The following is a 25,582-nucleotide window of genomic DNA, read 5'->3' as shown; positions in this document are numbered from 1 at the left end:
TTATATCTTAACTAGAATTCTTATCCTTAGTAACCTAAAACTTTACTGAAATCCTAAAAAGCAAGAAATCCTGAACTATCAGATATGGGCATTTATAGATAAGAACAATTCCACAATTTTAGAAACATATTTCCTCATATCACAACCTTAATTGGAAATTACCCATATATTAAATGAGCATCAAAAATAACTTTAAGATTTTAATTCACACAAAAAGTTTACCTAAAACATTTATCCCATTCATTGTACTCAATTCTTTCACTTTTAACAAGGGAGACATGAGATATCAATCAACATAAGTAAAATGAACCTTGGTTCAGTCCAGAAAAGTGGGACAACTCAAAGTGGGGAGGGGGCTTAGGGGCTTCCAGGTCAAAGGTAGATGGAAGACAAAAGATTCATTCTTTCGAGTTCCTGATTAGCCTTTCCAAAGAAGGCAATCAGATAAGCATTTATCTCAGTGAGCAGAGGGATAACTTTGAATAGAATGGGAGGAAGGTTTGGCCTAAGCATTCCCAGCTTGAATTTTCCCTTCAGCTTGGTGATTTTGGGGGCCCAAGATATTTTCCTTTCATAAATTACTCTCATTCATCAAAAGGAAGCATACAAACCAAGATCATCTTGTATTAGCTGTGTTTATACTTTTATAACCTTCTATGCCAAGCACTGACATCCCAAAATATCTAGCAAAGACATACTAAAATCCAGACAAAATGTCTGCTAGCAATTCTAAAGGCATTTCTATTTTTATTCTACCATAATTTTAAAGCCAGCTTATTCAGTAAAGATTTAAGTATAAATCACATGAACTTGAAAATTGCTTAGACTTGTTTATTTAATTTATGTGTGCTCTTTTACTTATAAGCTAATTTGGTAGACACATATAACAATAAATGTACATACAAATAAACACATCTAGACATGTATACACACACATAAATGAAGATCCAATAGCTTGGAACCTTAGTATTGAGACAGCAATATAAGCTTAGTGGTTTTACTTTGTTTGCCCCAATAGATAATCCAATGAAGGCTGTGAACCAAAATTTTGGGTAAAGCAGTTTCCATGGTAGTTTGATTTTTAGAGGTCAGACCTACCTGGACTCCAAAGAGCACTGGGGCCAAACAGCACCAAAAGAGAGCATCACACATTAATCAGGTCCCCAGCTTAGAACAGCAGCACAAAGGCCTGGATACACGCAACGCCATCTCACTTTCCCATTCAACAGTAAACTCCAGACTCCAAACAATATTGGGCCAAACAGTATTGTAACTCCAAGAGAAAATTCTAAGGAGGGCTTAGTACTAGAACTCAGAACCTCTGCAGAGAGTGTCCCCTTTGGAGAGGCTGAGGTGTGGGGGATCCCCAGTGTATAAAGTAAAGTAGAGGTTCCTCTTCAAAGACTTGCCTCCCCATCTAATTAGGAATAAATAGTAACTTCTCTTAGAAGCAAAATTTATTCAAAGATCTGTGCTCCTAAATATCTCCCCTGGCATGCTTATACTGGTCCAAGCTAGCACTAGGTCATAGCCAGTTCCTCTTCTTTATTTAAAGGTGTTTTTACCTTTCTCAGCATTCCACAAGTTACGTCCTCCTTCCTTTGTTCTCCTCTACCTTTGCCTCTTTTAAAAAGTTCTAAGTTGCTAAGCAGTTGGGACAAACACAGAATGTGAGGTCCTGTTCCATCCAATGGAAACCGGTCACAGCAGTAGAGTGGATGCGTCAGGTTGTAAATGACCCTGTCTTCTTTGTTCGGTGTACTCTTGTGGTAAAACTACTGGCAAGTGTACCCTTTCTGCAGGAAGTAAAAATGGCCTTACTAAATAAATTAAATTTATGTTCAAGTGCTATTTCTTTACAGCACTGGGGAACAAGGATTTCAAACACCAGGGTGTCCCCCTGTGGGGTTCAATCTTAGAGTGTCAGTTGTCTCTGACCTTAGGTGGGCACCAGTGCCACATGCATGTTTTCCCTCCAGGTGCAATGGCCTACTATGAGCTTTATAAGGATAGCCATGAACTGTAATGATAGGAATTGGAGGTTAGGTGGGCTTCTTTAGTCCTTAGCTAGTATAGTAGGGGAAGGGAAGAATTTAGCATAGGAAAAGAAGGTTTAAGTCACCTGAAACTTGTGTGAGTTTGCTCCAAGCTGCACCACATGTAGGGATCAGGGACCACAACTGGAAAAGATAAAAAAGAGTCCTTCCCCCTTCCAGGCAGGGCGATTACCCCCGTTGACTCCTTGGCCTTCAGGCAACACTGGAGAGTGACCCCCAGCCAGTTGCCCACAACTTCCAAGGAGATGCTAGGAAGCAGCCGCTGAAAGACTGAAAAAGAAAGAAAAGAGGTAAAAAAAACAAAAGGAAAAAGGCTCTGGTCACTTAAGTGAATCTGGAGGTGGTGGTTAGGTGCTTCCACATGGAAACCCCTTAGTTTCACTGGTCATGGCAGAAACTTGCAGTTGCCTTCATGTTTAGATGCTGCCCACCAAGCGTCCTGAGTTGGAAAGAAAAACAGAGAGAGACAGAGACAGATGGAGAGACAGAGAGAGAGACAGAGAGAGAGAGAAAGAGAGAGAGAGAGATTGATTCTCTGTAAGGAGCAGAAAGGAAAAGGAGAAAATAAATCCCAAACTTTGGACTTACCTCCTCCTGGCTGGCTTATCAAAATATGTTACCAGTGGAGGGAGTGCAGATTCTTGGCATCCTGAACAAAGAAGTAGACAAAATGCACAAACAAAGCAAGGAAAGAAGAATCAACAAAAGCAGAGATTTATTGAATGAAAGTACACTCCACAGTATGGGAGCAGGCCCAAGCACAGAGGCTTAAGAACACCATTACAGAATTTTCAGGGGTTTAAGTACCCCTCTAGAGGTTTCCACTGGTTACTTTGTGTATGCCCTATGTAAATGGAGAGGATGAAGTAAAGTTACACAGTAATTTACTCAGCTTACACCTTATGGAAATGGAGAGGATATTTCCTGTCATAACTGAAGTGTGAATCAGCCTTACGTTCCCTGCTTTCAGACCCTATTTTCCTACCTCAGTATCACCTGTGATAATTAATTTTCAAGGAATGAAGTCACCACCATTAGGTCCCTGCACAATCATGATGTTTAAAATAATAAAGAAAGTGCCAGTATCATGCAAACTTGTCACTTCTACCATATTTCTTCTATCATTTCAGGACACTTCTGGTGAAATAAAACTGTTCTCTTGTGAACCCCCAAAATTTGAGACAGGTCTCAGTTAATTTAGAAAGTTTATTTTGCCAAGGTTGAGGATGCACACTCGTGACACAGCCTCAGCATGTCCTGATGACCTGTGCCCAAGGCAATTGGGGCACAGCTTGTTTTCATACATTTTAGGGAGACATGAGACACCAACCAATATATATATGAAGTGCATTGGTTCCATCCAGAAAGGCCGGGACAACTTGAGGCAGGGAGAGGGCTTCCAGGTCACAAGTGGGTAAGATCAAATGGTTGCATTCTTTTGAGTTTCTGATAAGCATTTCCAAAGGAGGCAATCAGGACATGTATCTATCTCAGGGAGCAGAGGGATGACTTTGAATAGAACGGTAGGCAGGTTTGCCCTGAGCAGTTTCCAGCATAAATTTTCCTTTTAGCTTAGTGATTTTGGGGGCCCAAGATCTTTCCTTTTCACACTCTTTAATATGATGATCAAAACCTCTCTGAAAATGATATCCACAGGCTGACAGAGTAGAATAATCTACACATTGTCCATAGAGCCATCAGATAGCAACACTGCGATTACTCCTCATTTCTTCCTTCCCTCTAAAGTTGTAATAGCCTAGCTCTACTTTTTTCAGGGCTTTGAAGCAATGCATAGGCGCCTTCCAGTTTCCCCAACCCAAACCACTAGACTAAATCTTGCATCTGAGCCAGTCGCCAAATAGCCATTGGTACCACTCAGAGGAATGCCCTAACACTGCCCATCTGGGTGGTCTGGAAAAGGGAAATAGGGGGCAAGAGAGAACCCTTCTTTCCCATTAATTCTCTCCAACACACGACCAGCAATGGAGATATAAAACAGTGACTAGAAAACGCTGGCATGAAATTATAGCTGTTTATACATCAGGAAGGCATCATATTGGAAAATGTTCAGTGCCACCAAGTGAAAATAGCACTCAGGCAAAAGTTTTCTCAGCAAGGCAATTCACTTCTATAGAAGGGTGTGTCTCGTGGGTGGAGCAATGGCGAGAACACACCAGACAAGGGAGGGGAAGGGGTTCTTATCCTAACGCAGCTAGACCCTACTGCTATGTCTTCCCCCTATTGGTTAGGGTTGAACTGCACAGTCTAAGCTAATTCCGATTGGCTATTTTAAAGAGAGCAGGGGTAGGAGCCAGAGTGGCAGGGTGAGTAGTTTTGGTAGGAAGGATGGTTACAGAGCAGGTGACTAAGGATGCCTAAGGACAGAACAGTTGGCTGAACATGCCTAAGGACAGAACAGGTCACTAAGGATGCCTAAGGACGGAACAAGTGATAGAGGCTAAGAGAGGGTTGTTTACCGGAACTAGGGGCAAGGAAGGTAAAGACCAAGGAAGTTAAACTTTAAAATGGAGAACAAAGAACAGGGAAGCTGTCGTGTTAGTTCTTCGAAGAGGAACTCAGAACTCATACTTAACAATTTTTCTCCCTCTTGAATTTTAAAGGAAGTTAACAGGCTAAACTTTGAAGAGGAATTTACTGTATCCTACAATCAGGGGTGAGAAGAAGGACAATAAAAGCAGAGAAAATGATTCTCCACCCACTTTGATGTTCAAGCACAAGTTATCATCTCCTGAAATAAAGTTATATACATCCAAAATAAGGCACCAGGCAAAAGGCCTCTCACATACTTAAAAATTACTAAATAATTGGTTAATTGCTGAATTTCTCAGACTTTGTCTGAAGAAGAAATTAATGAAATCAACTATAACCTAATAGTAGTAGTAATATAAATTTTAACATCCTCCTAAAGTTGCTGCAAAGTGTGACCCCCCCCCATCCCTTACACTCAAGTTAAAAGAGAAAATTAACAGCCTGTCTTCTCTTTGTGGTCAGTGGACCTTATCTATAATCCCCAACTCCACATTCCTCAAAGTTTATTTCTCAAAGGCCCAGCGAGTTCCTGCTTACCTCCTGCATGGCTGCAGGGTCACAAGACTGATAAGTTTAGGTTGCAAGACGTGTTTCTCTCAAGATGTAAGAAATGTTTAATGCTGCCTTTGTTTCTTGCTTCTGTAACTCACTTCCCGCCTCATGTAGTTCCCGCCTTAAGATGTTTAAAAGTAGGAAAAGCCCTTTGTTCGGGGCTCAGACTTTCTGGACCTATGTCCAGCTGAGTCGGTGATCACCTTAATTTAATAAACTCTCCTGAACCTTTTTCAGTCTTTTAAGTCTTTGATTGTCCCACAACATTTCTGGGGGCCCATCCAGGATTCGGGATTGGAGATAGCAGATTTTCTGTCTCCTTTGCCTGTGGGTTAGAGCCCCAGGACAGGGGAGACCTGGGGTCCTTGGCACCACTGGGAGAGTTTCAGCCCAGAAGGAGAATGGCCCTCCTGTGTTCCAGAGCCTTCCACCAACAGTGCAAATGGAACCAGTGGAAAGGGTTGCAAGACAGTCACGGGAGCTGTGTGCAGACATCTGAACAGCAATAACGTTTGGGCCCTAAGGCAAGACCTGTCCCAAAAGGATGGAAGGGGAGCCTGATCACCTCCCAGGGCATGATGACTTGTCCGATCTGAGGGGGTTGGGACAACGGGAGAGGCCCGTTGATTCGGATGAAACTCACACCCTAACCAACACCAGACGCAGGTAGGGCTTGCAAGTCAGTCAGAAAGGAAAACCGTTTTGGGGACGGGGGAGGTGTGTGAAAGTGTGTGAAAGAGACGGCCTCAGGAGAGACCAGTGTGGGGCATGGTGTGGGGAGGCACAGATCTCTTAGTGTGGACTGTGTGCTGTGAGGTGAGTGTGGGAAATACCAGACCTAGAACACTGCATACAACCTATAGGACCAGTTCCATGGCTGCATCTAACTGTGACAGGAATTAAGGCACACTCCTGGCTAAGCAGTGTCTGAACCTCCGGTGATAGGACCCAGTCTAGTGGATCCAAGAGTGAAAGTGTGAGTGAAAGTATGCCATGAGGGAGGAAACGGGAGGAAAAGGGTCAAAGCCTACGCCACTGGAGTGCATGCTGAAAAACTGTAAAAAAGGTTTTAATGTGATTATGGGGTTAAGCTAACTCCGTAGAAACTGAGAACCCTTTGTGAGATAGACTGGCCATCTTTTAATGTAGGGTGCCTGGCTATGGGGACAATAGACGGGGAGATAATTGGCCAAGTGTTTTGGGTGGTCACCAGGCTTGGAGAACAGCCCAGGCACTCAGGTCAGTTTCTGTATATCGACTCCTAATTAAGTGTAATTCAGACCCACTCTAAGTGGCTGCAGACCAGCATTGAGAGCTACTGTAAGACTCTAATGGCCCATACAAAACCATAGAAAGAGACTGCAAGGCATCAGAAAAAGAAAAGGAGTCACAGGAAAAGAAGAAAAAAAACATGTCCTGCAGGCTTCACCTGTTAGGTGAAGAGTTAGAAAGTCCACCCCTCTATGCACCAATTTATCCATCCCTGGCAAGCCTTAGACAGGAAGCTGCCCCAGCTGCTTCTGGAGGTTCAGACTCAGAAGAAAGCACCTCTAAGGCAACACCATGCAGAGAGGAGCCAGTGCCCTTTCCTGAAAAGCCAAGGGAATAACTCCAGGGGAATGAGGTCAGCTGCCTTAGTCAGGCCATGCCCGAGCAATGCTGATGCCCCTCCAAGAAACACAGGGACAAATTTATTTGAATGCACAGAATGAAGTCCAAGGAGGAGAACCGCTTGTCATTTATCAGCCCTTCTCTACTACTGATTTCTTAAATTGGAGACAACATACTCCCTCCTATACAGAGAAGTCTCAGGCTCTTATAGATCTAATGCAGTCCATTTTCCTAACTCACAATCCTACCTGGGCCGATTGCAAACAATATCTGTCATTATTTAATATGGAAGAGTGCTGTAGAGTTATACAAACCACTCTCCAGTGGCTGGAGAACAATGTGTCTGCAGGCACAGGAGATATCAGGCAGTATGCACAACAAGCACTCCTGATAGAGGCTGACCCAGGCTGGGGCCCTAACCGGGCTCAAGGGCTACAAAGTTTGCAGTAGTATTGAGAGGCACTCCTAAATGGAATAAAGGCTGGAGGGAAAAAGGCCACCAATATTGAAAAGGTCTCAGAGGTCTGCCAGAAGCCAGATGAAAGTACCAGTGAATTTTATGAGAGGTTCTGTGAGGCTTACCAGCTTCACATGCCATTTGACCCAGAGGCTGCAGTTAATCAATGTAAGATTAATGCAGCATTTGTAAGCCAGGTGCAAGGGGGACATAAAGTGAAAGCTTCAGAAGATAGAAGGTTTTGATGGAATGAATATTACCCTGCTTATCCAGGTGGCTACTAAGGTGTTTGTAAATCAGGATGATGAGGCCAAGAGAGAAGCTAGACGCAGAGCTAAGGAAAAAGCAGACTTGCTGGAGGCGGCCTTAGATGGAAGAGAAACTGGTTTTGTAAGAGGACATGTTGTGGTCACGATCATGGTAAAGGACAAACTAGGCAACCAGGAAGCTAAGCCAGGATAAGAGGGCTGACCTAAGCTTGAGAGAGATCAATGTGCAAGATGCAAGCAGATGGGACACTGGAAGAATGAATGCCAAATTGTCTGGTGCCCTTGTTAGGAGGAGACTTGCTCCAGAAATTGCAAGTACAAATCTCCTTTACAGCAAAAGAGGACATGACTCTAAACCTAGGTCAAAGAAAAGCCATAATAATGACCCTTACTGTCCCAACAACAGAGGAATGGTAATAATTCGGGTGCCCCATATGGTCATCACCCTGATGGAGCAGAGGGGGCATCCCTGGCTTTCTAACCCTAGGTTGTTAAGATATCAAGGACTTTTGTGTGAAAATCCATGCATAACCTTGGAGACTGTGAATACTCTAAATCCAGTCACACTGTTGCCAATAGAATGGGTGGAGCATGGAAAGCCCCTGTTGTGCGGCCCAGGGTATCACTGTTGTGTGGAAACAGTGGATGAGGTTTTCTCAAGCTGAAAAGACTTAAAGGACCAGCCCTTAAAAGATCCAGATGTTGAATACTTTACTGATGGAAGCAGCTTCATATCTGAAGGTGTCAGCTGGGCTGGATGTGCAGTGGTAACACTAAACTCAGTGGCCGAAGCCCACCCTCTGCCAGTTGGAACTTCAGCCCAAAGAGCCGAGCTAATAGCTCTCACTAGAGCATTGATCTTGGCCAAAAGAAAGTCAGTAAACATCTATACTGACTCAAGGTATGCTTTTGCCACTTTGCATGCCCATGGAGCCATATACAATGAAAGAGGATTATTAACTACTGAAGGAAAGGAAATCAAAAATAAAAAGGAAATAGAGCAGCTCTTAGAAGCCATATGGGCTCCAAAAGAAGTAGCAGTCATCCATTGCAAAGGGCATCAAAGAGGAGGAGGTGACGAGGCTGGAGGAAACAGAAAGGCGAACAAAGAAGCCAAAAGAGCTGCAACGACAGAGGTAACTAAGAAGGAAGAGGAAACCCTTACCATGCTCTTACAGGAGCATCCCCTTACAGAACCCCCTAACTACTCCTCTAATGAAAAGGCTTGGTTTGAGCAGGAGAGTGGAAGTTACCAGAAAGGAGGATGGTGGGAGTTCTCAGATGGGAGGCTTGCCATCCAGAAGCAATAGCCTCCCGGTTCATAAAGCAGTTTCATCAAGGAAAGCATATGGGAAAAACTGCATTAGAGACTCTTGCAGGACGGCATTTCTATGTGCCACGACTAACTGCCATCACTTGAGCCGTTTGTGAGCAATGTTTAACTTGTGCCCCAAACAATCCATGGCAGGGGCCAATACAGCCCCAAGGGATTCAAGAAACTGGAGCTACACCCTGTGAAAACCTGCCTGTGGACTTTACCAAGCTGCCTCAAGCTGGAGGCTACCAGTACATGCTAGTATTTGTCTGCACTTCCTCAGGGTGAGTCGAGGCATTTCCCACCAGGACAGAGAAAGCTCAGGAAGTAACCAGGATCTTGCTAAAGACATTATTCCTAGACTTGGACTGCCTCTAACTTTAGGATCAGACAGTGGCCCAGCATTTGTGGAAGAAATAGTACAACAGCTAATGCAGATGTTAAAAATCAAATGGAAACTGCATACAGCTTATCACCCACAGAGTTCTGGAAAAGTTGAAAGAATGAACTGGACACTCAAACAGCTGTTAAAGAAGTCTTGCCAAGAAATTCATCTAAGGTGGGATCAGGTGCTGCCCATTGTCCTTCTCCAAGTCAGGTGCACCCCTACTATCTTAACTGGTTATTCGCCCTATGAGATAGTGTTCAGCCTACCACCTCCCCATCATAACTCAGATAAAAGGGGATTTAAAAGAAATTGGGGAATTAACCTTAAGAAGGCAAATGCAAGCCTTAGGTGAGTCCATGAAGGAAATACAAGGGTGGGTAAGAGAAAGAATACCTGATAGCCTCACAGATGCAGTACATCCCTTCCAATCTGGAGACTCTGTCTGGGCCAAACGATGGAACCCAACCACTTTAGGGCCTTTATGGGATGGTCCCCATATTGTGATCTTGTCTACCCCCACTGCTGTTAAAGTTGCAGGTATCACACCTTGGATTCATCATGGCCAGCTGAAACCAGCAGCAGCTGCCGCCCAGCACCAGTGGACCAGTCACTAAAACCCAGACCACCCGACACAGCTGATCCTGCAGCAAAACCAAGCCACTACTGACAAGGACAACTGCCCTGCTCTCACCACACCGGAGGCTGGTTGGTCCACGCACAGCTGAAGCTTGAGGAAACATCAAGCCCTGCTCCAGTCACACAACCGGAAGCTGACTAGTCTACACATGGCCGAAGCCTGAGGAAGTCAATGATAGATAAGTAAATGTGGATTGAGTTTACAAACGTAGTTATACTCTTATTTGTACTGATTTTTGCTGTCATGTTATCCTTGCAAATACTGCCAAGCTTGTTGCCCAAAAGGGTGCCCAAACATAGTATAAGTTTAATCATATTAGTAATATTAAAGCCACTGACACTTTCACCTGTGGTTATAAAAGGGGACCAGGAAGACTGTCATCATTATATGATAGAAGCCTGATCTGGAAAATGTGTGACTAAAACTCTGTTATACCAGATCTACTATGAGTGTACAGGGACTCATAGGAAGTTTTGTCTACAATCAGACTAGTTACTCTCTCTGTGATCCTGGCAATGGGCAGCCCCAAGTATGTTATGACCCAGAGTTCTTATCCAGTGACTTCTGGTTTCAAGTCCAAATTGGTGAACCCCTAATGTCATCATATACAAACCCTACAAAAACCAGAGTCTGTAAACTTGTAAAGAAAACGAAATTTCCCTTACTCGCATAAAGGGCCTGTGTCCATATATTTTGATGCCTACAAAGCTGCACATCTCAGTAAACTAAATAATATTGGACCATCTGTAAAAATCTAAGACCAAAAGAGTAAGCAGTAGAGCCACCAAGGACAGACATACCACCACCCGAATAATGGATCTGCAAAGCTACCCACCAGTATCCCAAGATGAGTACGTACTCACTCAAGAAGAAATAGCTAACTGTGGTGCTCTTTACTAATCTACATTTTTGTCGAGCACCAAAAGCAGGGAATGAAGAAGGAATTAATGAAATCAAATATAACCTAATAGTAACAGTAATATAAATTTTAAAATCCTCCTAAGTTGCTGCGAAGTGTGACCCCCCCTTACACTCAAGTTAAAAGAATATTAACAGCCTGTCTTCTCTTTGTGGTCGGTGGACCTTATCTATACTCCCCAACTCCACATTCCTCAAAGTGTATTCCTCAAAAGCCCAGCGAGTTCCTGCTTACCTCCTGCATGGCTGGAGGGTCGCAAGACTGATAAGTTTAGGTTGCAAGACATGCTTCTCTCAAGATGTAAGAAATGTTTAATGCTGCCTTTGTTTTTTGCTTCTGTGACTTGCTTACTGCCTCACATAGTTCCCACCTTAAGAAGTTTAAAAGTAGGAAAAGCCCTTTGTTCAGGACTCAGGCTTTCTGGACGTGTGCCTGGCTGAGCTGGTGATCACCTTAATTTAATAAACTCTCCTGAACCTTTTTCAGTCTCTCCGGTCTTTGATTGTCCCATAACATGCCTATAGCCTACCTCAGTAGTGCTATCTTCTCACTTGTTAGGCTGAGCTTGAAGATCTCTCACAGACTCTATTTCTTACGAAAACTCTTCACGGTTAGAGTAGAAGTTAGGAGTGGAACCTTGTTAGAAATACAAAGGAAAATAGGGCATCTCTCCAAGAATACTAGTGTGAACCATGAAAATTAGAGACAGGTCTTAGTTAATTTAGAAAGTTTATTTTGGCAAGGTTGAGGATGTGCACCCATGACACTGCCTCAGGAGGTCCTGACAACATGTGTCCTGGGTGATCAGAGAACAGTTTTTTTGTTTGTTTGTTTGTTTGTTTCTTTGAGACAGAGTCTATTCTAGGGAGACATGAGACATCGATCAGCATATGTAAGATGAACATTGGTTTGTCCCGGAAAACAGGACAACCCAAAATGGGGAGAGGGCTTCCAGGTCATAGGTAGATAAGAGACAAATGGTTGCATTCTTTTAAGTTTCTCATTAGCCTCACCAACAGAGGCAATCAGATACGGATTTATCTCAGTGAGCAGAGGGGTGACTCTGAATAGAATGAGAGGCAGGTTTGCCCTAATCAGTTCCTAGCTTGACTTTTCCCTTTAGCTTAGTGATTTGGGGCCCAAGATATTTTCCTTTCACACTAGAAATAGTTCACAAAAACAAAAAGCTGAGGAGACAGTGTTGCTTGGTCTCCTTTGGCCTCCTTAGTCAGATGAAATCGTGTCACATGTATGTACATCTAAGTGGCATCATTGTCTGGATAAAGAGAAAGGAGAACAGCTGCCTCTCTTGTGAGAGAGAGAGGTACCCAAGTGAGAATTCCAACCCACAGCAGAGTGCACTAGATTTTATAGACAGGCTTGAGGAGGTGGTGTCTGATTTACATAGGGACCACAGATTGGCTGGACCAGCTGTGATGTTTATATAACATGCCCGGAAGGCTGGCTACCCCACCCTAATCTTATTATGCAAAAGGACTTTCCATTTGGCCGGAACCTCGTTGTCTGATTCTTACTGTACATGTGGCTGACAAAGAGAAGAAAGAAGAGAGCCACAATTTGAACATGCCTAGTCCCAGGCTCTTGTTGGCACAACTGCCGGTATTCACCTGTGCAAGCTTCTAGCTTGCTGGTATATGTTTGCAGCTCAATTATACAGGTTGCTCTTTGTTAGAAAAGAAAATTATTTGGGGGCTGCTTTTCATTAAAAGGAAAACCTTACCAAGGATGCCCGTACCCTCACTACCTGCCCAAATAATTTATTCTTCACTCCTATATCACATTGAATATGATATAGAGAGGAAGTAAAAACATTTAAGCGATGTGTCTGCTCCCAAGGGAAGTTCCCTGTCTGTGAAGCAAACACACCCCAAGGTGGACACAGCGAGGTCCTATAGCCTTGCAGGTAGACCAGAGACAGGATCCTCTCTGGAGTGAAGGAAACTGGGCAGCATCTCCAGTCCCTGAAATACAGCACAACTAGGATAAGCTATCAGGGCTTTGACATACCTTTCGCCATATTCATAAAAGCAAACTGTGTGACTAGTTTACTTTTCCTAAACTATAACTGCCCGATGGGTTCACTTTGCCCGCTGCTTAGACAGAGCTGATTTATCAAGACAGGGGAATTGCAATGAAGAAAGAGTAATCCACACAGAGCCGGCTATGCGTGAGACCCAAGTTTTATTATTACTCAAATCAGTCTCCCCAAGCATTAGGGGATCAGAGTTCTTAATTTGGTGACTAGCAGCTTGGGAAGTGGGAAGTACTGATTGTTCAGGTTGGAGATGGAATCATAGGGGATCGAAGTCCATTTTTCTTGCTGGTTTCTGTTCCTGGGTGGGATGGCAGAACTGGTTCAGCCAAATTACTGGTCTGGGTGGTGTGAGCTGCTTGGGCCAGATGACTGGTCTAGGTGGTGTCAACTGATTCATCAAGTATGGGGTCTGTAAAATATTTCAAGTACTTATCTTAGATTTTGCAATAGTGATGTCATCCCAGGAGCAATTTGGGGAGGTTCAGACTCTTGGAGCCAGAGGCTGCATGACTCATAAACTGTAGTTTCTAATCTTGTAGCTAATTTGCTAGTTCCGCAAAGGCAGACTGGTTTCTAGGCAAGAAGGGGTGTTTTCAGGAAAGGCTGTTATCAATTTTGTTTCAGAGTCAAACCATGAACTGAATTCCTTCCCAAAGTTAGTTTGGCCTAGGCCCCAAGATGAACAAGGACAGGTTAAAGGTTAAAAGCAAGATGGGGTCGGTTAGGTCTGATTTCTTTCACTGTCACAATTTCCTCGGTTATAATTTTGGAAAGGTGATTTCAAAGCAACCTTATACTTTAAGCCCTGTGACTTCACTATTGTATCAATCCTATGTCAACGAAAAACCCTTTGTTCTTAATACAGAAAAAAAAAAAAAATGCTTCCTGTGCTAAATCACTAAATCACAAAATGTTTATTTCAAACTAGGGCAATTCACATAGTCATTAACCACCTCGTGCAACTATATCAAACGCCTTTGATTTCTGTCCACATGAAAAGAATAAGATTTTCATTTTAAGTACCCTTTCCTACCTGACTTGCCTTAATATAAATACTTCAATTGTATACAATTAAACACTAATATATGACAGACTTTGTGTGTAGTCATTTCTTATTAAATACCTGTCTTACAAATAAATGACCAATGGATTACAATACCGAATACCTAGCAGAAAATGATTATTTAAATAAGTGATCTTCTAATTCAACAGGAAAATGACTTTCTTGATGTGTATGTGTTTTCCTGGGATGATAATTTAGTCATTGAAAAAAGTCACAATATGCTGGAAAGTATAAAAATAAAAAATAACTTCTAATCTCACCAATGAGTTAGAAATACTGCTAATTTTACAGTAGATATCCTACTACTAGGCTTTTGTTCTTTGTCATTGATTTCTAGGTTTTTAATAAATAGAATTATTTTATATGTACCATGAATTGAATTAATCAACATATTTAAATTTATCTATAGGTAACAACTTTAGTTCTTCTGGAAATGGGTATGTAGGGAAAGTAGTAAATTTAATTCTTCCATATTGTTGGTGAAATAAAAGTTGTACAGAAAATGTTGTCCCCCAAAAATTTAGAAAAAATGGAACACTGTTTTATTATTAACAAGAACCAAATACATGCAGATAGGTATTCCACAAATGACTGCAAAATTAGGTTGAAAGTTCACAGTATTTATACATCCTAACACATAAGATCTCTTTATACTGCACTATTTTATTTTTATTTTTGTTGTTTGTTGTTGTTAGTGTTGAGAGGAAGTCTAACTCTGTTGCCAAGGATGGAGTGCAGTGGCGCGATCTGGGCTCACTGCAACTTCCACCTCCCAGGTTGAAATGGTTATCGTGCCTCAGCCTCTCAAGTAGCTGGGATTATAGGCGTGAGCCACCAGACCCAAACCTGTGCGAGCATTTCTTACTTACACATTAAAATTACATATCAAGTATATATAAAATGCAGATGTAGTGTCTTTTCTTATTCATGTTTTATAAAATAGTTTTTTGAGGCAGACTCTCACTCTATCACCCAGGCTGAAGTGCAGCGGTGCTATCTTGGCTCACTGCAACCTCTGCCTCCCAGGTTCAAGTGATTTTCCTGCCTCAGCTTCCCTAGTAGCTGGGAGTACAGGCATGTACCACCACACCCAGCTATTTTTTTTTTTTTTTTGTATTTTTGTGGAGTCGGGGTTTCACTGTGTTGACCAGGCTGGTCTCAAGCTCCTGACTTCAAGTGATCCGCCCACCTCAGTCTCCCAAAGTGCTGGGATTACAGGTATGAGCCACCTCGCCCAGCATTTACACTGCACTGTTTTTAGCTGGTTTATATAACATGTTTCCTAAGGACCAACGCCATCCTGTTTTCCCATGACAGAACTGACACCATAATTTGCTGTTACATTCAGAACTTTGCTATACCTTCCTTGTATTCTTCATCCTATGCTCACCTTGGAAATGTGGTAGCTATTTGCTTATCTGAAAGAATATTAAAATTTATCTCCCTTGGAAAAAATGGCTACAGACAGGATAGGCATGGGGCTTAAGCTCCCAAAGTGTCAGGAAGCCTGTCTTTCTGGATATTTCCATTTCAAAAGACATGGAGTCCAGACTCTTGAAGACATCTCTGGGTTGTAAAGCTGGCAATGATATTTAACCTCTAGAAAGCTCTCTTTATATTCAAAAGGTTAAAGAAAGGACTCTGGCCCACTAGTCTCCAAAGAAACACTCTAAAAACAAGTTGGGGTCTGGCATGGTGGCTCACGCCTGTAATCCCAACACTTTGGGAGGCCAAGGCAGGTGGATCACCTGAGTTTGGGAGTTTGAGACCAGCCTGACCAACATAGAGAAACCCCATCTCTACTAAAAATACAAAATTAGCCGGGTGTGGTGGCTCATGCCTGTAATCCTAGCTACTCAGGAGGCTGAGGCAGGAGAATCACTTGAACCCGGGAGGTGGATGTTACAGTAAGCCAAGATCGCACTATTGCACTCCAGCCTGGGCAACAAGAGAGAAAATCCATCTCAAAAAACAACAAGTTGGGAAAGTGGAATCTTTTTTTCTTATAAATTTATATACCTTTAAATTATACATAATTCACAAAGATTCAATTTTGCCTAGGGCTATTTTTTGTTTGCCTGATATAAACAATAGATTTTATTGCTTAGAAAAAGCAGGTGATTTCCCAGCAATAGCTCTGTTTTGAAATAACCCTGCCTTACTTTCACTTTCAATCTCATCAATATTCACACACACACACACACACACACACACACACACACACATATACAGGTCTTACTCTCTGCTCTCCATTTCTCTCTCTTTCTTCCCCTTTTCCCACCCTCCTCTCTTTTAGAGACAATATGCCGTAGAGAATCAATGTGATTTTAATCAAATGGATTTTCAAGTTTGAATCTCACTCAATTACTTGCTACCTTAGTGTGTAGCTCAATGGCTTTAGTTAGACATATTAATTACCCATTTTCTGATTATTTTTCCCCCTTGGACAATGGGGATAATAAACACCCTTTATCTTGAGGTATTTTTATATTTAAAATGGTGTGTGTAAAGAATACAGCCTAGAATGGAACTGATGAGGAGAAAACATTGTTACTACACACTAAGCAAACACAGAGGTATTTTAATGAAGTGATTGACAGGAAGACTTCTTGGGCCCAAATCTTATTTAGTAGCTCTGTAATTGTAACAAATTATTAAATCTCTCTTTTAACATTGTGGTAAAACTATTCGTGATAAGAATACAATGGGATAATCTATGTAAACAAAATGGGTACTGTCTTCATTATTATTAAATGTTAAGTGCCAAGACCTGAGTTAAGTGCTAATAATTCAAACATGTATAAGACATGGACATTCCCTCAGAGCACTTACAGTCCTCATTACTAAACGCAAATAATGAGGTCCATTTTAAAAGACTCTAATATTCAAGCGAATTGAACCTAAATAATATTATATTAAGCTTTCTCATTCCTGTACTTCTCAACGTGGCCCACAAACATGAGATGAATGTCATTATTTTAAATGATTCAATGAAGTTTTTTAAAAAAAATAATTGCAAGCTGTCTCTAAGATCTCTTCCAATAATAAAATTGGAAGATTCTGTTTGAGAAATTATGTCAAATCCTCTCACTAGCGCAGCTGTCAGCAATTTCTTTTATCGTTGCTAAATCACGGACTGTCATATTACTCTATTTATTCGCAGAGGTTGCGTTGCTTTTTACATGTATAAATACAGGTCTCTAGAAAGTCTGGAAAGCCCCATGACATTGGAGAGGTAAGATAAAAGTCCGAAGTTCCAGCAAGAAAAAAAGAGGGAGAAAGCAGTGCAGCCAAATTCAGAACTAAAGAGAAGAGAATAAAGACTCGTAACTTTCTCATTGAAGCTGCCTTCTTACCAACTCCAGAGGATCTCTACTCTGGGTAAGACTAGGACTTATAAGGATTTTGCGACTTATAAGGATCCATTAGTTTTCTCTAAGTTGACCATCCCCAAGATACGCTGCAGTTGAGCCAGCTGCAGGATACAAGTCTAGATGAAATCCTGGCCTTAGGTGACTGCATGTACTTTACTGTGCTCTAATTCCTGCTGTGTCAAATTAGGCTTCAGTAGAGGTGGAACAGATATTCAGAGAAGCTAATGTTCTAAGATTGTTATTTCTTTTCTGGCACCATCTTAAATTACCGTTATCTTTAAATATCTGCCTAATAGACTCTGTCACTTTCTTTATTGCCAACATTTATAGCTATAGGTAAATGAAGGTAGGTAACTTGGGAGCTGCAAAAAGAGGCAACACATTATTATAATCGAGGAGCTTATAACATCTTTGTGCCACCACCTTTTCTGAGCCAATGATTGATTGATTCCTATTTTATGGTAGCATAGTATAAGCTATGGAATTGGACAGACTGATACTGTGTTTTCACTCATCTTCCATAGATACCCAATCTTTTTAGTTCCTGGTTTGCCCTTCTTGCTTGCCAGCAGATCCTGTAGGCCATTGCTATAAGAGGAAATGGGTCATGATCACAGAAAAATAAACGGCGTTTTTGCCATCTTCTGTTGAAGTGATGGGAAGACAGATAATTTAATAGAAGCCTCCAGTGGAACAAGTCAGAAGTAACTAACTCTATATGGAAGCAAACCACTCTTTATTATAGGATAAAAATGAAAACTATAGTATCTATCATCTATATTTGCTTGTATCTTAAAGAGATTATATATTTTGTATAATGATCACATAAGTTATAAGGATTGAGACATTCAACTTAAAAACACAAAATTAAAGCATTACTACAAGAAGGCTTTTCACTCCTTTTAACTTTACAAAACTATCAAAATATTTAATTTATCAAGTCCTGGATAAAGATAGCAAGATTACAATTGTGCACATGCTACTCCCTATACGGCAGAGATCAGACAAAAAACAAGCCATGGTTTCTCAAAGAATGTTTCCTGGTGTGACTTCATTACATGAAATAATTAAAAACAATATGCAGACTGATATACATGGAGGTAATAAAGAATCAATCTTAAAATGCAGAGAATTCAAAATCTGGTAACATAATTGAGTCAAAAATCAACAGATAAGTGTCAGGTGCGAGCTATCAGGCTTGCATGAATAATGTGTGAATGCCGATGCACAGTGAAAGGAGAAAGCCATTGGGTAACCTGAGTCCCACAGTCTGACCAGACCGTGCCCACAGAGGGGCTTGGAAGAAATCAGGACCAAGGATGGGTTAGAATGGTATCTATGTTTCAAAATATGCAGATATGTATGACACAATGTTCCCTAGATGAAAATTACTATTACTATACACATGAGCTCAGCGAGCTCAGCTTTGCTCAATCCAAAGATCTAAATGTGAACGTAAAAAGCTTCCAAAGGAAATTTTGTAATTAAGTCAGAAGAGTAAGCGGGGCACCTCGGAAAAATTCCATTTTCTGGAAAATGACATACAAGATGAGCTGGTGGGAATGCAGCCTTGTACAACCTTCTGTAGAGGAACTTGGCAATATCTACAAAATTATATACTCTCATCTTTTGACCAAGCAATCCTGTTGGTAGGAATCTATCCTGAAATTACTCCTGTAACAATATAAAAATACACATTGCATAAAGTTACAGAGTTATTCATTGCAGCATTGTTTGTAATTGCAAAATATTTGAGACAATCTAAATGCCCATACATTGAAGAGTGATTGAATAAACTGGGGTATAATCCACATAAAGGAGTAGATACATGTTAAAAGGATTTTAAAGGCTTTCTATGAACAGATGTGGAGGGATTTCCAAATTTCTATACGATATGATCTTCGTGTTAGAAAATGTGAAAAAGAAAATATGTACATTCTCGTTTGTGAAAAGAAAATCCAAGAAGGGTAAACCAGAAACTAACAAGATTGGGTATCTACGGAGGATGGGTTGGAATGTGGTAGAAAGAACAGAAGACCAGTGCAATGGGAGTGGAGTGGTAAGAGGAAGGAAAAGTGACACTTCTCTGACTGTAACTTTTTCAAAAGCTCTGAATTTAAGAACCATGTTGTCTCACAAACTCAAAAAATAAATCATACTTAAAATCAACCAAGAGACCAAGATGTGAGGGAGGCCAAAATGAAACAGAAACAGTAACAAATGTAACTAACTGTTTTACAAACGAATAATTTAATCATACTGAAGAAGGTGAAGGACAAAACTAACCTAAGCAACTTTGAAGTGCAATGTTTTGAGTGTGTATATAAGGCTAAAGACCAAAAGAACTGTACGCTAATAATTTTCTGTAGTAAGTAAATTAATTTTTCCACAGATTTATTATCAATTTTGATACTACTATATGAATATACTAGGATTGAGCAAGGAAACAAATGTATTACCTATTAGGAGACCAAAGTCTAGCTTATTTAGAGAAAATAGTTTAAAAAGGAAAGTCAAAAGCTTGAATGAGCTCAGATGTGTTGGATTGGAACTGGAAATATCAACAGAATCTCAAGCTTTATTACAGAAATGTACAAATAAAAATAAATATAGATGTGTGCTAGTATTCATACATATATTTCTCAAATTTGCCCCTGAGTGGGTCTAGAAATAATTAACACACCTAGAGAGATATCTTGGTGTCAAAATACCATTATCCAATGAAAGAAACCATGGATACTGGGAGAAATGGTGGATTCTAGGGATAAAGCAGGAAAAATGCAGATGTGTTTTCTAGAATACGTTGTGGAGCCAAAAAGAAAAGAAGCACTGAAAATATGATGGAAGCATGTGAAAAAAGAAAAAAGAAAAAAAAAGGATCCAGCTTGAAGAAGCTCTCAATGACGAAATCTAGGACAAGTTGAGTAACAAAATAAATATTGATTGTAAAGTATTGAAACCCTCAGAGTAAAACTAATATCTCTGAGTCTGCATTGATACAAGTAAATGATTAAATGAGCAAACAAAATAAATAAAGAAGGAACAGCCCTTGCTCATGGTAGAACTCCAGTTAATAAATATAGAAAGAATGACTATAATAAAAAATCTATTTAGTCAAACACTACAAAAAGAATCATCAATAAAAACTAAAAGTAGTGGCTGAAACAACAACAACAACAAAGTATGATGAGATTGTATTTGCATAGTCTCCAAACTGTTTCTCAAAATGGAAATGTTTTAGTGACAAAGTGGCACAAAACTCTTTACAGTGGAGAAATCTGAAATCTGGCAGCAAGCACTTTAAACAAGTGATCAAAGTGAAGGTTGCAGCACCAGAAAAAGTCATGTCAACATCATGAATCTCTTAATACAAGACACTGAAAATGGCAGAACATCACTTCTGTGACATTTGCAAAAAGAAAAATGCATAACTTCAATCAATGAGGAAACATCAGAAAACTCCAAAGTGAAGGATATTCCTCAAAATCAAAGGCCAGTACTATTCTAAAATGTCAAAGACATGAAAGACAAAAAAAGAATAAGGAACTATCAAAGATGCAAGAAAACTACAGAAACATAATGACTAAATGCAATGAGGGATCCTGGATTGGATCATGAAGCAGAAGGACATTAGTGGGAAACTGGTGAAATGTCAATAAGAAGTGTAAATTAATTATCATTGTATCAATGTTAAAATCCTGGTTTCAGTAATTGCGCTATGGTTATGTAAAATATTAACATTAGGGGAAGCCAGGGAAATGGTATATGGGCACTCTTCATACCTATCATGCATCTTTTCTATAAGTCTGTTTCAAAATTAAGTTATTTTAAAAGGCAACCAGTGGCCCTGTCTATAGAACAACCTTAAAGGGCCACAGGTCTTCTTAGAAATGCACAACAAACAATGCTCAAGAATAATAAACAAAAATTTATGCCCTATTGTAGAATTCAGCTCAATTGACTGACCAGACATTACTTTCTGCTTCATTTTTTCCTTGCAGACAAAGGAACGGTCCGAACATGGCATCAGAGATCCACATGCCAGGCCCAGTATGCCTCATTGAAAACACTAAAGGGCACCTGGTGGTGAATCCAGAAGCTCTGGAGATCCTGTCTGCCATTACACAGCCTGTAGCAGTGGTGGCAATTGTGGGCCTCTACCGCACAGGCAAATCCTACCTGATGAACAAGCTGGCTGGGAAGAACAAAGGTGAGTGGCACCAGCAAAGCATGGATGAGCCCTATCTGTCCAGTTACACAGTCAGTATCCAGTTTGAAGATGAGATGAAAGAAAGTTAGTGTTGGAGATAAATATTGATAGCTAACTTTGAATTCATTAGCATACTCTTTACATTCACTCTGGAGGATTAGAGTCAACTGACTCTTCCCACTTTGCCTTTATCTTCACATTTCATATATAAATAAGGTATTAATAAAAAATTAAATAATGATGCATTATTAAATATTTACTAAAATGTTTATGTAGTAATAGCAAGTTTCCACAGAACTTTAAGATAAAATGAATGTTTCAATACATATTGGATATTCTAATTTCTCTATTTTTTGTAATTAAGGTCACTATTGGTTATAATTTCTCTCTTTTACATGAGGCTGTAGTGTCAGGGACTCAGTGTGGCTTATAAAGCACCAAGCTACCAGTTAGAAGCCTGATGTTAAAGTGTAGTTTGTATGTCTTTCTAACTAAGCCAATCAGTTACTATTTCTACTCTTCATTTTCATCATTCAGGAAATGAATGATTTGACTACCATATCTTGAGTTCCTCTGTCAACTCAAAATAACAACAGATAGTCATTCTCCAAAGAAATGAATATATTCAGGAATAAGTAGGGGATTTGTAAATTCTGGAAATGCATATAACAAATCATAAGTTCGTCTGGAAATGTTAAGGCAGTGAGAAACTTTTAAAGACAAAAAGGAGACATATATGCCAGTTAATGTAAAATGAAAGTTCACTGGTTTACAGGATCATATTGCAAGTGAGGACATGTGCATTGGCTGCTGCTTGAGAGAGTTTTATGCAGAGAACCCTGACTGCAGAGACCCTGATGGCAGCAAGTAAGGCCACTTGCAAGATTGTGGTTAGGACTGGCTATTACTGGAAGTACAGAAGTAGCCTTTGTTGCAAGGTTGTAGTTTGGCAATGTCCTAATGGCAATTTCCACCACAAGAAAGTGTACAGGAAAGCCCTTCCTTCATGAACTCCTGACTCCATTTTGTTAGGGTTTGGCATAAGTGACTCCATTTTGCTTCTGACAACTTTTGCAGTTCCCCCTTTGATCAAGATCTTTCTCTGAAAGCATCTCTGATCAATCATCCTGTAGTTATGCATTATGTGTTCCTCAGTGCTTGGATGCACTTGATTTGGTTGGTTTGTTCCCAAGTCGGTCCCAAGTGATTGGTGACTGGGAGTCAGTTTCAAAACACTTTTAGCCACATTTGAGCAACAAGGATGTTTGGAAGGAGTGGGTTTCAGGCTAATTCTCCCTGGAATTCATTATGAAGTGAATTTTTTCAATTCAACATTTTTGGCATATCCTTTAAGTGCTAAGCCAGCATTATTATCTTAGGAGTGTCATTTCTGCAGAAGTCAGACAGGTAACAGGTACAAAGCTTAAAGAAAATAATGCAAAGCAAAACCAACAGGAGCATAACAAATTCATTTTGGACGATGGTTCTGAACCAAGAGCTCAATTAAACAAATTAAAAGACCATGTGGGACTGGGTAAGATTCGTTATAGGCATTGAGTCTTTTACATAGTTTGGTTAGTGATTCTATTATTTAGTATCTCATGACTTGGTTAAATTAAAGCCAAGAGTGCTAACTCTGTAAAAGGGATCACTGGTACAATTTGAACAAAAAATTGTGTTAAGAATATTGCCAAAGTTATTCACTACATGGAAGAAAGCATCTCTTAGATCATGTAAAGATTTGGGATTGGCATGACAGATCCAACATTCCATCAGGTACCCACAGAAGCTGATGATTATGAAATTATAACTATGGCATTATCCTGTCAAATGAAAAAGAAGGCACAAGCAAAGAAAATTTAAGAAGGATAATAGTCTCATTTTTGTAAGTATTGTTCTATCATTCTTAGAAAAAGCTGCCCATGGCATGAAACCATTAACTTCTCATACTGGTTTACACACTAAATGTCTTTGGGTATGGCATTGAGTGGTTTGGTGAACTTTCTGTGTGGCCCAAACATGAGACATGAGACTCATCCCTTAAAATTTACATTGAGTTGTGTAGCTTTAGTGTATAGAGCTTCAGGAACAGAGCAGATTTTTATTTTAGCAATTACAGGCCAGAAAATCGGGTTGGACGAATCTAGAAGAATTGAAAATTTAGTCCAGGTTGTAGATAAATAATAATAAACTCAAAAGCAATGCATAGGGCTGCAATCTAATAACAGATGAAGCATAGTTTTCCTTTCTTAATCATAAATTTTCTCCTCTAGTCATTCCAGTTTTTACCAAGATAAGGCTTGTTTGCAGAATAAATTTAACCTCATCAAACAAAGCCTGATTATTTATACAAGTACAGCAAGAATAGTCAAGAGACTCTTTTACGTTTGCTTTGTTGACCCTTTAAGCCAATTAAATAGAGCCCTTTCACATATCTTGTAAGCCAATTAAATAGAGCTCTTTCACATATCTTGGAAGAAAATTATTACATACACAAAACATGCAAACATAAATATACACACAAGCAAAGATCACAGGGTTTTCCACTTTAAAAAATTTAGTCACAACACTGTAAAACATAGAGATTCAAACTCATTTGTTTGTAAAAGGACAGCTAAATCCAAACCATTTTTCTGAAAAAATAGAATAAGTTAAGGTTACTTGCTCAAATGGCTAACCTTTGAGATTTTTCATTTGCCTTTAACTCTTAATTAATTCTGTGGAGGCTGTGGACTAAATTTGGGGTAAACTGCAGTTTTCACAACAGTTTGGGTTTTTTTATTATTTTTTTTTAAATTTGAGGCTGAGTTTCGCTCTTGTTGCCCAGGCTGGAGTGCAATGGCGCGATCTTGGCTCACAGCAACCTCTGCCTCCCAGGTTCAAGCAATTCTCCTGCCTGGGATTACGGGAGCCCGCCACCATGCCCGGCTAATTTTTTTGTGTGTTTTTTAGTAGAGACGGAGTTTCTCCATGTTGGTCAGGCTCCTCTTGAACTCCTGAACTCTGGTGATCCGCCTGCCTCAGCCTCCCAAAATGCTGGGATTACAGGTGTGAGCCACCACGCAATGTTATGCAAGGGCCAAGGGAGGCCATGAGTTGTCTTTGGTTGTGCGGCCAGAGGGTAACTGTTCGTGAAAATAGTGAGCGTATGAAGATTAAGAAAATCATGCTGCAGTGGAGGATAAGGGAGAGGAAGGCAGGAAAGGAAAGGAGATGCCTGAGGGTCAAAAGCTGAGCCCAAGTCTAAGCCGAAGCTCAAGCCCCGGCATGGCACAATTTTGTGAATTAACTCAGGCTGAGTTGCCTGCAATCTTTGGAATGTCGTCTTATACTGGTAATGCTGAGGCAGAGGGCAGTAATTGGTGCTTTGGGATAGGAGAAGGGGCAGTTGCTGAAATACAAACTTAATAGTCAGCATCCCGAGTTCCTCAATTGCAGCCAAAATAACATGTGTTCAGACCTTTGGGCAGTATCACCCCCAGAACTACCAGCTGTAGTGTGGTCCATTCCCAGACAGCAACATGCAAGAATAAGTTTACAATACACTCAGCCCTTCTGGCTTAAAATCAGGGGCTCAGGGGCTCAGAGGCTGTGACAACTCATGATGCAGAAAATGCCTCCAATGAAAATGAAGTACTAGCTCTCTGCTTCATTAAAAGCTCTTGGAAAGAATATTAAATCTCGAGACAGCAAAATAATTGAATGCACAATACATTTTTCGTGTTTTGTATCCAATGTATTATCTTTGTCTTATTAAAAAAATTATATCTCTCGTTATATATTTCTTGGATGTGAAGTTTTTATTCATACTCTACTATTTCTGTGAAGGACAAATCTGTCTCTATTTTCCATTTCATTTAGAAATATACCACATTCACTCTTTTTGATGTGAACTTTCCCAGGAAATTTCTCTTGTGCCCATTTAGTTTTATAAGAGTGTCATTTTGTGCTATTACATCAATATCCTGTTTTATTTCCATTATGTTTTTCAAAAACCAAAGAAAACAAGGTTTTTCTTAAAAAGTTTGACATTTTCTCTTGTTAATTCTGTATCCTGATATTTACAGCTGAAGAGAAACTATTTTAACTTAAGTGTAAGATGGTTTAGAATAGCAAATGATACA

At 40.3% G+C, this 25,582-nt stretch overlaps 1 protein-coding gene across 2 annotated transcripts in view; it reads left to right on the top strand.

The window, feature by feature from the left end:
• The window catches only part of LOC112611288 (guanylate-binding protein 7), a 103,423-nt gene that overhangs the window by 40,581 nt on the left and 37,260 nt on the right, over window positions 1-25,582 (top strand). Inside the window, exons 1-2 of one of the 2 annotated variants that reach the window (XM_025364973.1) lie at window positions 17,142-17,255; window positions 21,250-21,458. The exons of the other annotated variant lie outside the window; for it this stretch is intronic. Of the exons in view, the coding sequence (XP_025220758.1) occupies window positions 21,269-21,458 (190 nt within the window). The 5' untranslated portion in view covers window positions 17,142-17,255; window positions 21,250-21,268. Of the gene's footprint in view, window positions 1-17,141; window positions 17,256-21,249; window positions 21,459-25,582 lie in introns of those variants that run through there. 2 annotated transcript variants of the gene reach the window in all.

The sequence above is a fragment of the Theropithecus gelada genome, chromosome 1 (genome assembly GCF_003255815.1).
Source record: "Theropithecus gelada isolate Dixy chromosome 1, Tgel_1.0, whole genome shotgun sequence".
Lineage (NCBI taxonomy): Eukaryota > Metazoa > Chordata > Mammalia > Primates > Cercopithecidae > Theropithecus > Theropithecus gelada.
The sequence above is the reverse complement of the archived record's forward strand: the minus strand, read 5'-3'. Positions and strand labels throughout refer to the sequence as shown.